General features: G+C 38.7%; 2 protein-coding genes across 6 annotated transcripts in view; one reads left to right on the top strand and one right to left on the bottom strand.

Moving 5' to 3' along the window:
* Positions 1-13,848, top strand: part of LOC109407606 (uncharacterized) — a 64,394-nt gene extending 50,546 nt beyond the window's left edge. For 4 of the 5 annotated variants that reach the window (XM_062856692.1, XM_029876066.2, XM_062856693.1 and 1 more), the window contains 8 exons: positions 4,577-4,768; positions 4,898-4,954; positions 5,104-5,592; positions 12,638-12,715; positions 12,770-13,033; positions 13,194-13,274; positions 13,344-13,471; positions 13,539-13,848. In XM_062856692.1, coding sequence (XP_062712676.1) covers positions 4,577-4,768; positions 4,898-4,954; positions 5,104-5,592; positions 12,638-12,715; positions 12,770-13,033; positions 13,194-13,274; positions 13,344-13,445 — 1,263 coding nt within the window. In that variant the 3' untranslated portion in view covers positions 13,446-13,471; positions 13,539-13,848. Of the gene's footprint in view, positions 1-4,576; positions 4,769-4,897; positions 4,955-5,103; positions 5,593-12,637; positions 12,716-12,769; positions 13,034-13,100; positions 13,125-13,193; positions 13,275-13,343; positions 13,472-13,538 lie in introns of those variants that run through there. The other variant, XR_003898134.2, reaches the window with a different exon arrangement.
* A 7-nt stretch (positions 13,849-13,855) lies between these two features.
* On the bottom strand, positions 13,856-16,302 carry LOC115268212 (uncharacterized). The gene is made up of 3 exons (XM_062858363.1): positions 16,260-16,302; positions 15,671-16,185; positions 13,856-13,885 (listed from the first exon to the last, which is right to left on the bottom strand). Exons 1-3 carry the CDS (start codon positions 16,300-16,302, stop codon positions 13,856-13,858), a joined length of 588 nt encoding a protein of 195 aa, XP_062714347.1.
* Positions 16,303-17,124: the final 822 nt, after the last annotated feature.

The raw sequence follows: 17,124 nt of genomic DNA, 5'->3' as shown, positions 1-17,124 counted from the left end.
TTTCCCGGAATGCCACTTCCCGGAATGATCATTTTCCCGGAAAGTCATTTCCCGGAATGCCATTTGCCAGAGTGACATTTCCCGGAATTACTAATTTCGCGAAATGAGGTATCAAGTCATTAGGGAGCTAGCTTGCTAGGTTATTGAATTGAATGGCTTAAATTCTAAGGACGGACATTGGGCAGTCGAATAGTTTGATTTTGATATGTGCTCGAGGTATGTGCACCTTGAAAGAACAGCCTATTTTCAAAAGAAGGAAAAAATCTCTGATGGGAGAGTTTGTGATGTGGTCAATATTACAGTATCATAGCATCCTAATTAAATAAACTGCTAATGTTGTATCCATATGCTTCGAAAGTAGTATGTATATGCATTTATGATAATCAAGCCATTCAACTCGGCTGCTACTGTCCTATTGGCGGCCACTCTACTAGCTTTCCCATCAGAGATTTTTCCTTCTTTTAAAAATAGGCTGTTCTTTCGAGGTGTATCATGTGTTTCATAATAATACCATTCCATTAGGCTGCCCACTGGCCGTCCTTTTAAAGCTGTGGTAGTTTGCTTCAAAATGAAGTACAGGCTGATAGGTTGGTTGCACTTGTTGTTTTTTTTTGGTATGTACTTTGCTATGATGGATGAGAAAGTCTAAGGGCTGTCGACTAAAACACCTTCGATTTATCACAGACAACCGGCTGGTTGGTCCGACATACGAAGTCCTTCACGGACAACCGAATGGTTGGTCCAATGAGAACATGCCAATCAAATTCCCTCACGGATAACCACTCCGGGAAATGGCATTCCGCGAAATGTGTCATTCCGGGAAATGGCTTTCCGGATAATGTGTCATTCCGGGAAATGTCACTCCGGGAAATGGCATTCCGGGAAATGTGTCATTCCGGGAAATGACACTCCGGGAAATGGCATTCCGGGAGATGGCATTCCGGAAAATGTGATACCACCCATTGGAGATATACCATGACTCCGTGTGGCTTCCAATATGGCATCGAAAGGCACATTGTCAAAGGCACCCTCGATATCTAAGAAACCACCCAAACAGGATTGCTTTTGAGTGAATGCTTTCTCGATATCGTAAACAACCTTGTGTAAAAGAGTCACAGTGGACTTATCAGATTGGTAGGCATGTTGGTTCACATGAAGAGGCACGTTGGCCAGATGAACATCACGGATGTAATGATCCACAATGCGTTCTAAGCATTTCAGTAGAAAAGAGGTCAAACTGATAGGTCTGAAACTCTTTGCTTCTTCATACGATGCACGACCCACTTTCGGAATAAACTTCACAGTAATATCCCGCCAAGATTTGGGAATAAAGGGTGATACGGTCAAAATTTGGTCACACAATTTGTTTCATAACTTGAGACTGCGTACACCAAAACAGCTGATTTTTGGATCAGTAATGGTACATTATATGTAGCTTATACCATAAAATTTTCATCAAAATCGGTTTAGTATGTGCGGAGATATTGTGAATCCTGAAAACTGCAATTTTAAAATGTTGTACAAAGAGGATTAAAAAATAAGAACACATTTTTACTCTTTTATTTTTAGAGCCAGAAATACTGAACCAATGTCAATGAAAATTTTTCTGTATGTAAAGTATACATTTTAAAATGTTGTGTAAAAATTTTATTCAATTTGATCCAGCCATTACAAAGTTATATTTGTTTAGGTGGTCAAATTTTGTCAAATATTGTCAAGTCAAGTCAAATTTTGGTCACACATTTTTTTTCATAACTTTAGACTGCGTACACCAAAACAGCTGACTTTTGGATCAGGAATGGTCCATTATATGTAGCTTGTACCATAAAATTTTCATCAAGATCGGTCTAGTATTTGCGGAGATATTGTTGAACCCTGAGATCTGCAATTTTAATTTTTTTTTTCACAAATAAGAACACATTTTTACTGTTTTATTTATAGAGACAGAAATACTTAACCGATTTCAATGAAAATTTTTCTGTATGTGAAGTATGCATATCAAAATGTTGTGTAAAAATTTCATACAATTTGATCCAGCCGTTACAAAGTTATATTTGCTTAAGTGGCACCTGGTCAGTTTTTTTCATATTCAAACTGCTACAACTTTGAAAATATTCATACAAAATAGCTCAAAATTTTACTACGAACATATTTTCATAATAGTATTATACTGTAAAATTTTGATAAAAATCGGAGCAGTATTGGTAGTTCTATAATCAAAATTGTGCTTTGCTGACCTTAAATTTCCGAAAATTACTATGGAGCGCCTTTGTACAAAATTGTAAAAAGGTAGGTCGATGGTTTTATCTATATATCAACCAATACTTAATCGATTTTGATAAAAATTTTATGGTATAAGCTACATATAATGTAGCATTACTGGTCCAAAAATTAGCTGTTTTGGTGTACGCAGTCTAAAGTTATGAAAAAAATTGTGTGACCAAATTTTGACCGTATCACCCTTTATAACCTGTAGCATAACTGCAAACAAGTATTTTTTTTTCAAAAGATGTGTGAAATAATCAAATAATCAAATCAAAATTGAAAGTTCTGCACAATGATGCAAATTGTCACCACACTAGTGCTCATCACAACTCATCAACTGTATATTTATCGCGTGCGATTGAACTGTGCACTGATCAGCGATGACCAGCAGCAAAGAGGTGGCAAAACGAACATGATGTAAATCACAAACGATTTGCACACATCTGACTGCGCCGCCACACGCTCGCCCGAACAGCCGAACCATACCGAATAGGTTGGTTTGCGAAGCTACGGCACGAACGCTCGACACGCACACAGAAGCAACATTCGCAAGTACCGATACCATACTAATAAAGCTTCCAGCCAACGATGCTTCGCGATAAGCTGTCGAAAAGCATCGAAAGCGATGAAAAGAGATGCTTGGCTAGAACGCAACGGCTCAACGGCGAAAAGGAAGAGTCAACTATGCTCATCAGTGTTGAGTCCGTTCGTTTGCTAGTCGTATGGGAGGTTGATTGAATAAAGCGAGGATGGGTGAAAACGTATTCGTTGTCGAAAGCAAATCGCATCATTTCGCGCATGTTTTCATCAAATAGAAAGCTTGGTTCTGCATACATGGTAATTGCATACTTTTAGGCGTTTATCGGTGGTTGTGTTGGAGATTTTGTCCCAATTTTGAAAAATTGATTCCAAATCTTGAAAACACGATTCGTTAAGAAGTTTGAGACCAGGTTTGGATTCTACTATAGTTGATTTATCGAGAATAAGTGATCATTCATTGAAAAAATAGACAAACATTATTGTTGAGCCGATTCCTCTTGAGTGACTAATAATAGGCAACAAATTGACCCATAATTGTTACACAGCCAATTTTGACTAGAGTCCCTATAATTAGAGTCTGGCGGACTGTCACTTTCTACCGGAGCCAATCGAGCATGACGTCATAGTGTCCTCACCGATAAATGCTACACCGTGACGTCATGCTCGATTGGCTCCGATCGAAAGTGACAGTCCGCCAGACTCTAACTAGACTGACTCTAATTTTGACCCATTATTGTGGTTTTCATTAATTAGGGTGGGGCGGGGCAAGATGGGTCGCATAAGGATGGATCACCATAACTTTGTAAATACAAATCGTATTGGTTTGTATTCGTCCGCTACTCTTTAATACACTAGTTAGCTATGCTAAAAGTCGATGAAAAGTTCATTAAATACAAAATATGATGTCAAACGAGCAGTTTTGAAAAGTGATCGATTTTGCACCGTGAAAAAAGTGCGGGGCAAGATGGGTCACCTTTTAAGTAATTCACATTTTCTCAACGAAAAACGTCAAAATATAAGATTTGTTCCGCATTCATATATGCTCCATACCCATACTGAATAAACAAGAGCTACTAGTAAACATTCTATAGATTTATTTGGAATATAAAAAACTTTACGATTTGAGTGGTCCTAAGGCGTCTTGAAAATCGATGTTTTCACTAAAAAATTATCATAATTTTATGTTATAATTTTGAGTGTTCATTCCGCTTGATTGAAGTCATTTATGAGATAGTCTTGTAATAAAAAATAAATAACTTTTGAATGCTCCAAAAATACGTTCAAAATAGAAGGTGACCCATCTTGCCCCGCGGCCGTTTATATGGAGATTATATGGAATGTATCGCATAAGAAAAATGGCTAAAAACCATTTTATTTTTTATTTCCAATGAGAGTGAATAATTTTTCAATCAATGCCCCAAACTTTTGTATATTCATGCTGGTCATCTAACAAAATTATTAATCTAAACAAAACATGAGTAATGCGCCCAAAAATGACACTGACCCATCTTGCCCCGTGACCCATCTTGCCCCGCCCCACCCTACCAACATTTTAGCAATTTTCACCGCCTAAAGTGAATTTTACAAGCAGTTTTTATATAAAACAATAAAAAGGAGTTTCAATGAAGAGAATATAAAATAAAAATTATGAAAGTGTTATTTTTGAATGAAAAATGATTCATATTATGAAATGATGGCTTCTTGAGTGACCCACAATTGTGCTATGAGTGTATAATATTTAAAAATAGTAACATTTTTTTTATTTTACTAGCGAGAAAAGCTGTTCAAATGTCCGCTGTGTGCGTGTCCGTTCGTTCGAGAGCAAAATCTTCTAAAACACAAATGCAAAAAGGTCAAGGATGGCACGCGCAAATACGAATGTTCCAAGTGTCCTGAGGTATTCAACTCCAAGCTCAAATTTATGAACCATCTGAACACTCACTATACGTTTACGGATAAGTCGGTAAGGTTTTAATTTATCTGTTTTTTGGAGCCAGTCCATGCAGATGAGCGCAACAATAGTTTTCTAATGAAATTCTACATTTTTTCACTCATTTCGATAAAACAAACCAACGCAACATGATATTCGTAGCCCTGTGACAAATGTGGTAAAACTTTCCATAGAGCATGCCAAAAGAATTACCATATGGTAGGTTGTATTGTACAGCCTATGATCGCATAACTGTCAGATATGATTAGGAAAGCAAGCAAATATGGAACACATGCGATCATAGGCAGTGCAGTGTAGTATCTATCTTATTTTTCATTTTTACTTATTTTTTTCTTAACTTTCTCTAGGTGCATGTCCATTCCGAGCCAAATTTCAAATGTTCCATCTGTTCGAAGAAGTTTTTCTATGCATATCACATGGAGCTTCATATGACCATTCATCAGCCGCCAATTGGAACGGATAGTGCCACAGAAAACGAAACAGTTGAAAACGAAGCTGCAAATAGTATTGATGATGGCAGCACGACAGATGAGTATGAAACGGATGAAAGCGAAAGTGGGCAAGAGAATGACGATGAGGGGAATGAAATCATAGAAATTGGAGACGACGGAACTGATGAAGCAGATGAAAATGAAAACGATAAAAGCGAATCCAGACAGAATGAAAATGATATTATAGAAATTGAAGATGATGAATCGGATACAGATGAAGTTGTGGCCGTGCAAAGTAAGGAAAATGATGTTATAGAAATTGGTTCGGATGACGAAAATGAATCGGATAAAACTAAGGATAGCTGCAAAACCCAGGAAAACGACAATGTTGGATCGCAAGCTCCGGTAAATAACATTCTTGATCAAATTGAATGCACTTGGTTTGGGCTTTTGATATGTTCTGAGGAGATTATGAGAGGTGAACTGCCGTGTGCAGCATAGTTGTTCCATGTTCTATGGGAATCCCTATTAACATGGGACAACTATGCTGCACACGGCAGTGAATGGGGTCAGTAATTAGGCTACTAGTTTGCTCTGAAGAGTTCCTCCGAAAACTGTGCCAGGAGTTCTTCCAGGAAATGTTCCATTAGAAGTTTTTTTTGTTCCAAGTTCATCCAGAAGTTCCTTCGGAAATTCTTCCAAGAGTTTCTCCAAAGATTGCTCAAAGAGTTCCTCCAAGAATCACTCCAGGAGTTCCTCCGGAAATTACTCCAGGGATTTCTCCGGAAATTGCTTCAGGAGTTCCTCCGCAAAATGCTCAAGGAGTTCCTCCGGGAATTGCTCCAGAAGTGTCCTCGAAAATTTCTTGAAAACTTCCTCAGAAGATTGCTCCAAGAGTTCTTCTCGGAGAAATCTTCGGAGTTTCTCTGGGAATTGCTCCAGTAGTTTCTTCGGGAATTTATCCAGGAGTTCCTCCGAGAATTGCTTTAGGAGTTCCCCCGAAATATGTTTCATGAGTCCTTCCGGGAATCGATCCAGGAGTTCATCCGAGAATCGCTTTAGGAGTTCCGCGAAAAAAAGTTTCAGGAGTCCTTCCGGGAATTGCTTCAGGAGTTCCTCCGGAGATTGTTCGAAGAGTTCCTCCGTAAAATTCTCTAAGAGTTTCCTCGAAAATAGTTGCAGGTGTCCGCGAATCGGTTCAGGTGTATCTTCGGGAATCGCTTCAGGAGTTCCTCCGGAAATCGCTTCAAAAGTTCACCCGGGAATTGCCATAGGAAATTGCTCGAGGAGTTCCTCGGGGAATTGCTCCAGGAGTTCCAATGGGAATTGCTCTAGGAGTTTCCCCGAAAAATGTTTCAGGAGCTCCTCCGGAAATTGATCCAGCAGTTCCTCCGGACATGATTCCAGGAGTTCCTCCTGGAATTACTCCAAGATTTCCTGAAGGAAATTTCTTCAAGAATTCCTCCTGGAGTTCCTCCGGGAATCGCTTCAGGAGGTTCTATTGGTACCATTGGACATTGGAGGAGATCCTCCGAAAATTGCTCAGGAGTTCCACCGGGAATTGCTCCAGGAGTTGCTCCGAAGATTGCTCCCCCGAGAATTGCTTCAGAGTTCGCTCGAAAATAGTTGCAGGGGTTTCTCCGGGAATTGTTCCAGTAGTTTCGCAGATTGCTGCGAGAGTTCCTCCAAAAATTGTTTCAGGAGTTCCTCCGGGAATCACTTCAGGAATTCCTCCTGAAATTGCTCCAGAAGTTTCTATGGGAATTGCATCAGGAGTTCCTCCCGGAATTGCTCAAGGAGTTTTCCCGAAAAATGTTTCAGGAGCTCCTCCGAAAATTGCTCCAGAAGTTCCTCCGAGAGTTGCTCTAGGAGTTCGCTCGAAAATAGTTGCAAGAGTTGCTCCGGTAAATGCTCCAGGAGTTTCTGCGGGTATCGCTGCTGTAGTTCCTCCGGGGATAGCTCCCGGAGTTTTTCTAGAAGTTTTTCGGGAAATTCATCTAGGAGTTGCATCGAGAATTTCTTCGGGAATTCTTCCAAGAGTTCTTCCGGGAATTTCTCTAGAAGTTCATCTGGGCATTCCTCTACGAGTTGCTCCAGCACTGCCGGTGGAAGCATATTTGTCCCATGTGCATTTTTGGCAATATTGAGATTTTGCAGCTTATGAACATGATTCATAGTGTACTATCATATAGGGAAATAAAAACAGTTAGTTTGTTCCGAAAATTGTCGAAAAAATGCAACGCCGATTTGTCACATTCTAAAAAGTGGACGCATAAGCGTCACGTTTCATTGCAAATCCTATGGAGCAATAAAATCGCTCTAAAACAAAAACTAGTGCTCAAATTCAAAATTGGTCGATGTTATAACACGATTCAGCACTTTTGCTTCATAGTTGAGGAATTTTACTTTTTTGAACTTTGGAAGCGATTTTCTCGATTGTCTGTTTTTGCACATGGGACAATTATGCGTCCACCGGCACTGCTGCAGTTCTTCTGGAAAATCATCTAGGAATACCTGGAGTTTCCTTCAAAATTTACCAGGGAATTTCTCTAGCATTTCACGCGGAGGAGGAAAGGATTTCTTTACGAGTTCCCCCGGAAATTCCACTAGGAATACATTCGGAAATTCCTTAAGCATTTCCCCCGGGAGTTCCCCCAGTAAATCCTCCAAAAGTTGCCCCGGGAATTATTCTAGAAATATCCTTGGGAATTGCTCTAAAAGTTCTTCCGAGAGTTCCCCCAGGAGTTTCCATAGGAGTTCCCCGAGAATTCCTTCAGCAGATACACCCGGAATTCCTTTAAGAGTTTCCCTGAGAATGTTTCTAGAAGTTCCCCTGGGAATTTAGATAAGTTATTCCATGTGAAATCATCTAGGAGTTCACCTAGGAATTTCTATAGTGTTTCATTCGGAAATTCATCCAGAAATTCCCTCGCTAATTTCTTTAGGATTTCTGTTAGAATTTCCTCTAGGATTTTCCCAGGATTTTTTTAAGGAGCTCCTCCGCGAATTTCTCTTGGAGTGCCCCCAAGAAATCCCCTAAAGTTCCTATGGGAACTTCTCTTGGAGTTCGGAAGTTTATCGAGAATTCTTCTAGTACCTAGGTACTCCTAAAGTTACCAGTACAAGAATTCCTCTAGGAATTTCCTTGCTAATTTCTCTAGGAGTTCTCTTAGGAATTTTTCTATGAATTCTCCTGGACATTCCTCTGAGTTTACCAGGTAAAAGTTACCAGAAATTCTTCTGGAAATTTTCTAGGAAATGATGATGATTAACCTGGGCTTGTTAGGGGAATATCTGTAAATAAAAGAAAATCGGGTTAAGTACGGTTCCTTTGAATTCCACTAAGAATTTGCATCCTTTGACAGATACGTATTTCGACCTCAACTGTAAGGTCGTCTTCAGTGTCTTGTAGTCGAGTCAAGTACAAGACACTGAAGACGACCTTACAGTTGAGGTCGAAATACGTATCTGTCAAAGGATGCAAATTCTTAGTGGAATTCAAAGGAACCGTACTTAACCCGATTTTCTTTTATTTTCTAGGAAAGTTTTCTAGGAGTTCCCGCAGGAATCCTCTAGGAGATTCTTCGGGAACTCTTGAAGTCCCTTCAGGAGTTCTTCCAGAAGTTCTTTTCTCGCGCTCAGTTTCATACGGACGTATCTACAATGATCGATTTTCTCTTTGGGTAATAACTTGACCGGCAAATCATTTTTGGTTGTTTTTGTTGTTTTAGGTGCTAGTCCTAGACGTCCTTCACTGAAATACACCGAGAGATCATCCGAATATTGTGTGAAGAATTAGCATTAAGATAAAATTCACAAATACAAAGAAATTAAAAAAAAAATCATCCGTATATTGGTCGTATTTCCCGGAATAATCCGAAGAGAGAATCGATGAAGAGAAATCGATCATTGTAGATGCGCCTGTATACTAAACGCGAGTTTTAGAAGTTTTCCATAAGTTTTCTGGAAGTCTGCCAGAAGTTTCTGCGTGATTTATTCCAAAATTTCCTTCGAGAGTTCTTCCAGAGTTCCTTCGAGAGTTTTCAGAATTTTCCTCTTTAAATTCTTTCGGCAGTTTTTCTAGCAGTTTCATCGGAATTTCTGAAAGAGTTTCACCGTGAATGCCTCCAGGAATTTAACCGGGGAATCCTCTAAAAATTCCATCAGAAATTCCTCTTGGAGTGTGATCGAGAATGTTTTGGGACGTGACTTCCTATAGGAGTTCCACCGTAAGTTCTTTCAGGAGTTTCAGTAGAATTATCAACGGCAGTTTCCCCAGAAATTCTTGTAGAAACTCCATCGTGAGTTCCTTAAGGACATACTCAACTGATCTTCTTATTTTAAGCTTATTACAAGTGAGCAAGTTCAAAATATAAAGTGCACTATTATTTGAAGCTTATTTGTTCAGATTTGTGCATCTGAAGTTTTGATACACTGTTGAAGCGGGGTCCAAGGAAAAAATGAATGTTCCTTAAAGTATTCCGGGAGAAATGTCTTGATGCATTACAAGAAGAAACAAAATGTTAAAATATTTCGAGCAAAACAACGTTACTAAAGATAATTGCCCATAACATAATTCGGTAGAACTCTTCATGGAACCGTAAACCGGGGTCAAATTGATCTCCGGGTCGAAATTGATCAGACGTTTTTCCGTTAGATAAAGTATGTTTTGAATAGTTTTCTCACATGTATCGTGTAGTATAGGATTCCTACATCACGATACTTGGAAGGAAACTATGTAAAGTATGCTTGATCTAACTGAAAAACGTCTGATCAATTTCGACCCGGAGATCAATTTGACCCCGGTTTACGGAACTCCTGAAACAGAACCTAAAAGAATTCAAGACTGGGTTTCCTATTCATATGGAATAGTTATGCGATCATATGCAGTGTAGTTCTCGGTGTAGATATAACTGATAGATCATCTTTTAAATTCATTAAAAAACACAAATAAATTCTGTAATCATGTTTTAATATGTGGTACAAAATAACAAGTGCTACATGTCGGTCATTAAAAATTTAAGGATTTGCATCTAGAGTGTGAGTGTGATATTTATCGGCCTATAATGTGGCAGCTTTGCTTGCTTCTGAAATTACTGTGTAGTAAACTCTTCGACTGACAAGCGTTCCCAATTAACAATCACTTATTTAACAAGCACCTTTATAACGAATTAATTCAGCATGATGCTGAATAATATTTGGATAATTTTCAGGTACAACATTTGTTCTGGTTTTATTCACAAAAATATAAAGAAATTTTAAAGCATAGTATTGTGTACCAACTGAACTGCTAGTTGTTAAATGCGTTTAACAATTAGTAAAGCTGTTATTCAGCTTCAGCAAAAATGATTAAAAATTAATAAAATGCATTTTTTTTAAATTTTCACGAGGGTTTATAATTGGCCATTATCTATAAACTTACGAAATAATAACTACACATAAATTCACCTAAATCAAGATTCGAACTCGAGACCCGTCGATTGCCAGCCGCATGCCTTCCTTTTGCGCGGAGGCGGCCATTGTGAGCCAATCGAGCAGAGAGAACTGTCAAAGTGTGAGCCAAATGAACATGTTTATCGTTTGTAGGAAGGCGTTGTTTGAACGGTATTGCAATCGACAATAAACATATTACAAATATTTATTTTTATTATCGAGACTTTGATGGCATATGTAAATTTAGTAAGAAGATATATTTAATTAATTCTGCTTTCAAAAGCGTATGCACATGAAAAAACTTTTGTCGCTGCTCTTCTCGAATAAACTTTTATTGCTGCTGTTTGATTCACTTCTCCCGATTGGATTCGCGCTATTCTTTGCAATGCATTTCAGATTTCTTCGATTGCGCCGTTATTTTTTTTCCAAAATTTGGGAAAAAGTACGAATATAATTAGCAAACGTAAACAAAACAACGTGCACCACAATAAAGTCACGCAAAAAGTTTGAACATCTAGCTTTGTGGCAAGTGTTGGAAGCTGTTGTAAACAAAACAAACAGCGTTGCCGAATCGACATATGTAATTCCGCTCATCTCTATGTAGAGGATTTCTATCTGCGCCATCCTAGAGGTGATGAATTGAGGCACTAAAATCAAAAAATTAACTTTTCAGTAAAAAAGTTTTTCATTCTGTATTCTGAGTCGAAGTATGATGAAACTAAAGCACTTATATGACTTGTGAAAAATACATTATGCAGATACATATGCTAATTTATACATAAACTTAACAAGAAGCAGAAAAAGATTTGGTTTAACTATTTTGTAAAGGAATTACAACAAGTTGAACCGAAAACTTATTAAACTCTTGAAAAGTGTTTTAAATTATCATTGTTAATGCCGGAACGAAAGGTTGAACCACAGATATATAGACGTAGCACTCTGATTATTCCCATCGTACACCGATTTAACGGTTTATTTAAAAATTTGATAGTTCGCCAACCGGTCATCCGTGGCGCTCGCATCGTTTTCGTTCGAGTTTGACGTTTAACCACTATCGCCACCTAGTTGATGGTTGGCCAATTTCAATACTTTTAGCATTGAGCGAACATGTTTCCATGGCTATGATTTGAATCGAGAAAAGTCAACCCCATGAAACGGCTGTCATCCACATACAACTGGATTGAAGCCAAAAATATGGTGCTGGACGTGGTGCTGATTTGAATCGGCGGTTGCATAAGGCTGAAAACACAGTGTTTTTTTCTGTTGGAGCAGGTGCGACATTCAAATTTAATTGACTTTAGTGTTGTTTTAAATGGGTTAAATGTATTTTCATACTTGTGCGTCTTGTAAATTTAACAAAGAACACTAAACCCATTGAACAATATGTGGAAATGATCGTTTTTCGCTCACGAATTTATCTTCGCACGACAAAGTTCGCTTCCGCACGTAGCAGATTGGCCAGCAGACTGAAATTTCGTAAACAAACCTGTGGCGCCCCACCAAAGGCGGCGGCTTCAAGAACTAACGCTTTCTTCAGGGGGTTGAGAAAAGTTCGAAGTGTTACGTATGTTTGCCTGTGGTTGAACATTGGAATTTTTTTTGCAATTGTAAAACATTTGTACAGTAATATGTACAGCATAATTTTAGTTCAGCTATCATTGCTATTATAAAGTAACAATTCAGCATGCATGCTTGTTTGTGTATTGCGATTGTTAGTTGGTTTAGATATCCAACATTCTAGAAGCGCTAATTGAAAGATTGAAACGCATGGTTCTGTTTTTTCTTGAATTTCTTGATGCTGAATAATATGGCCCGAATTTCAGCGTCTACAAGATAGTAGTCATTATCAAAGGAGTTTCCAAATTCTTAAAATTGTATTTCATATTACGTGAGCCTTACAGTGAAGCGTTATTTGAACTTAAGAGTGAAGTTCTACTTCTCTTAGCGTTTCTTTAGAATAGACTTTTTACAGTGGTTAGTCAAGTCTAATTAACATTGTTTTTTTTCTTTTTTCCAGTACACCAAACAAATCGTTCACGCCTGTTCGGGTTGTGGGCTTCAGTTTGCCACTAGTAGAGAAAACTATTATCACATGGTGAGTCTAATTAATGTATTCATAGTAACAATCCATATAAAGCAATCCTTTCAGCTGGAAAATCACCGGGAGTCCCTATTCAAATGTTCACACTGTCCGAGCGCGTTCATTCGGAAACAAAGTCTTCTACGGCACGAACAAACTCACAAGCAACACCAACCGACCAGTAGTAGTAGAATAGGAACAAATGACGCGACGACTACGATGTTCAAGTGTTCCAGTTGTCCCAAAACGTTCGATTCCAAAGAAGCCTTCGTAGACCACGAAAAAAGTCACCGGGAAGTGGGAGAGATAGTGAGCACGGAAAACCAGCTTTCGGTAAGTTTTCAATTTGCCCTTTATGAAACAAACAATTTGGAATTTTATGTTTAAAACTTCATTTTAGAAGGAGACTAGAAATACTAATTAGGTATTGTTTATTAGTTTTTGGTTTTTAAACGTACCATTTTTGTAAAATTTTGTATTTTTTTTTTTGCAGGAATCAGATGATTCTGAAACGTTTCCGTGTTCAAAATGTGACCTGGAATTTGCTAATCATAGAAGGAGACATTATCATGAAGTAAGTTACATCAAATAAAAAAACAAAAAAATGGATATTCTTGAATAAAATAATTATTTTCTTCTCCAGGTAACAGCACATAGTGATCCGTCATTTAAATGTAAGTTGTGCTCCAAAGAGTTTCATTTTAAAACATGTTATACTCGTCATCAACTAACTCACCAGCGATAGCAAGAAAGAAAACAGTTGATTGATGGGTAAGAGTTTGTATAGTTTTTATTTACTTTTTGTCTCCTAATAATTATTATAAATTGATATCTTCAGAATCATCGTAATATCGTAATGTTCACCCAGAAACAATCTCTCTAATAACAATATTCACGCTGACCTTGACCTGTTCATTGTCCAGGAAATCTCAAATGAGTAAGAGGACTAGGGTAAAATCGTCGTAAGAGATAATTTAGGTATTTGACTACTGTCAGTGTCAGGTACATTGATATTTTTGATAATTTATAACGGCTGCCAATTATTCCCAGAATTATCATATTATTCTTTGGATTTCTAGAAGTAGAAGAAACAACTTTGGGAAAGTATGATGCATTTTGTAGCCGAAATACAAATCTTTCAATATTTATTATTCACTAATGGTAAAATATCTGTTGAGAAACTCCCTGAAATAATAAAAATTGTAATTAGTTATTGTAAATTTAAGTTGGTGGACAAATCTACAACAAAGTTTAATCTACAACCACGATCAAAAGTTTGTAAACAACCCGTCAAAACATGTTTTTTAAGCCCATTTCTCCGTCAATTTGCGTTCGATTTTAATAGTCCAAGTCTCATTTTAAAGTAAATAAACCAAAAAAACATTGAACATGCTCTAGGTTTATCCCAAAATTTAAATGAAAACCTACTCTAAAATAACACTTTTATATAAAATACTAGCTGTCCCGGCAAATGTCGGACTGCCTTCCTACTGTGTTTTCTGTCATACAGTGCGAGAAATAAGTATAAAGACAGAGCCGTTTTCCTTACAAAATAATCATGTTTACTGATTTAAATTTCTTTTTCTAGGGATTCGATTGTTATGGAATTTTGTCTACAACCTTGAAATAACTAGAATTTTGGCTACACATATAAATTATCATCCATGAAAACGTTTATATCGACTTTTCAGATTCAAATAAATATAAAGACACATTTTTATATGAATCTGAAAAGTCGATATAAACGTTTTCATGGATGATGATTTATATTTATAGCCAAAATTCTAGTTATTTTAAGGTTGCAGACAAAATTCCATAACAATCGAATCGCTAGAAAAAGAGATTTTGATCCCTAAACATGATTATTTTGTATGAAAAACGGCTCTGTCTTTATACTTATTCCTCGCACTGTACAGCTCCCAATAGAAGTCCCCTGCAACTTCATCCGTACGGGAGCTCCCCTTTCCAGAGATCGGTGGAGTCTCTCACTATGCTAAGAATCATCCTCGGCCCCAAAAGTACCCACATACAAAGTTTCACGCCGATCGGTTTAGTGACAGACAGACAGACAGACAGACAGACAGACAGACAGACAGACAGACAGACAGACAGACAGACAGACAGACAGACAGACAGACAGACAGACAGACAGACAGACAGACAGACAGACAGACAGACAGACAGACAGACAGACAGACAGACAGACAGACAGACAGACAGACAGACAGACAGACAGACAGACAGACAGACAGACAGACAGACAGACAGACAGACAGACAGACAGACAGACAGACAGACAGACAGACAGACAGACAGACAGACAGACAGACAGACAGACAGACAGACAGACAGACAGACAGACAGACAGACAGACAGACAGACAGACAGACAGACAGACAGACAGACAGACAGACAGACAGACAGACAGACAGACAGACAGACAGACAGACAGACAGACAGACAGACAGACAGACAGACAGACAGACAGACAGACAGACAGACAGACAGACAGACAGACAGACAGACAGACAGACAGACAGACAGACAGACAGACAGACAGACAGACAGACAGACAGACAGACAGACAGACAGACAGACAGACAGACAGACAGACAGACAGACAGACAGACAGACAGACAGACAGACAGACAGACAGACAGACAGACAGACAGACAGACAGACAGACAGACAGACAGACAGACAGACAGACAGACAGACAGACAGACAGACAGACAGACAGACAGACAGACAGACAGACAGACAGACAGACAGACAGACAGACAGACAGACAGACAGACAGACAGACAGACAGACAGACAGACAGACAGACAGACAGACAGACAGACAGACAGACAGACAGACAGACAGACAGACAGACAGACAGACAGACAGACAGACAGACAGACAGACAGACAGACAGACAGACAGACAGACAGACAGACAGACAGACAGACAGACAGACAGACAGACAGACAACAGCGAGAACAGCGAGAACAGCGAGAACAGCGAGAACAGCGAGAACAGCGAGAACAGCGAGAACAGCGAGAACAGCGAGAACAGCGAGAACAGCGAGAACAGCGAGAACAGCGAGAACAGCGAGAACAGCGAGAACAGCGAGAACAGCGAGAACAGCGAGAACAGCGAGAACAGCGAGAACAGCGAGAACAGCGAGAACAGCGAGAACAGCGAGAACAGCGAGAACAGCGAGAACAGCGAGAACAGCGAGAACAGCGAGAACAGCGAGAACAGCGAGAACAGCGAGAACAGCGAGAACAGCGAGAACAGCGAGAACAGCGAGAACAGCGAGAACAGCGAGAACAGCGAGAACAGCGAGAACAGCGAGAACAGCGAGAACAGCGAGAACAGCGAGAACAGCGAGAACAGCGAGAACAGCGAGAACAGCGAGAACAGCGAGAACAGCGAGAACAGCGAGAACAGCGAGAACAGCGATAACAGCGAGAACAGCGAGACAGAGAGCCTGGGGTCTCCAGTTAGCCTAGTGGCTAAGGCAACTTAGCAACCATAGTCAAAACCAGAATTGGGCAAAATTTTAGATTACTTTCTTCAGAGATGTTGTTCTGCACCTTGTTCTCCACATCCATATTTACTTTGTTCATAGTGGACAATATAGTTTGTGACTGGTTCACTAGGTTGCGTAAACGATGCGAAGGTTACATATTGTAACGATGTATGAGCTTCATTTCCAATGCGAAAGAAATTTATTTCCCTGAAATCTTGACAATGGTTAATAATTTATAGTTCATTTCTTCGGCATAAAGCCTGTATCCGCAATAATCGGGACACAAAAGTACGGCAGTAAATCTGTACTGAGTCAATAAAAATTGGCCAAAAAATAACTGAGAATTCTTTGATGTATGTTTATTATCTGTGCAAAATTTCATAAAAATCGACGCATTACTTTTAATTGTGGATGAGAAACAAACAGACGATGTTTTTAAGATTTTGTACAGTCATCATCAATTTTCATTCGCATACTAGATGGTTCTTTTCCGCTACAATTCAAAGCTCTGTGAGGATAATTATGAAACTTCGTGAGCAGTTATGATACTTATAGAGACACTTTCTTGCAAAATTTCATCAACTTTTATCTATTGGATTGAAAGTTGCTAGTGTTGATAGGGGATAGTGTTCTCTCTAAAATAAAAACTCTCATTTTTGAGTAGCGCCCATGCCGCACAGGGACTGTGTTGGAAACACACATTTTTTTAAATTGCTCGTACGCTCACATTTTTGCAAAATATCAATATTTTTCGGTATTTGAAGGTGGTTTATAAACCCAATGAGGTTGCCATGTCGAAATTATTGCAAAATACATGCTCATGTGAGCGTACGAGCAATTTAAAAAAAAAATGTGTGTTTACAACACAGTCATGTGCGGCATGGATGTTTACTAAAAATGTGCA

The sequence above is a fragment of the Aedes albopictus genome, chromosome 3, assembly GCF_035046485.1.
Source record: "Aedes albopictus strain Foshan chromosome 3, AalbF5, whole genome shotgun sequence".
Taxonomy (NCBI): Eukaryota; Metazoa; Arthropoda; class Insecta; order Diptera; family Culicidae; genus Aedes; species Aedes albopictus.
This window is presented reverse-complemented; position numbering and strand designations above follow the sequence as displayed.

Coding starts and splice junctions, on each gene's coding strand:
- LOC115268212 (XM_062858363.1), bottom strand. CDS start 16,302: ATGGATGTGGAGAACAAGGTGCAGAACAACATCTCTGAAGAAA. Junction 16,186..16,259: donor GAACAACATCTCTGAAGAAA/GTAATCTAAAAT, acceptor GGCTAACTGGAG/ACCCCAGGCTCTCTGTCTCG. Junction 13,886..15,670: donor CGCTGTTCTCGCTGTTGTCT/GTCTGTCTGTCT, acceptor TTATTATTTCAG/GGAGTTTCTCAACAGATATT.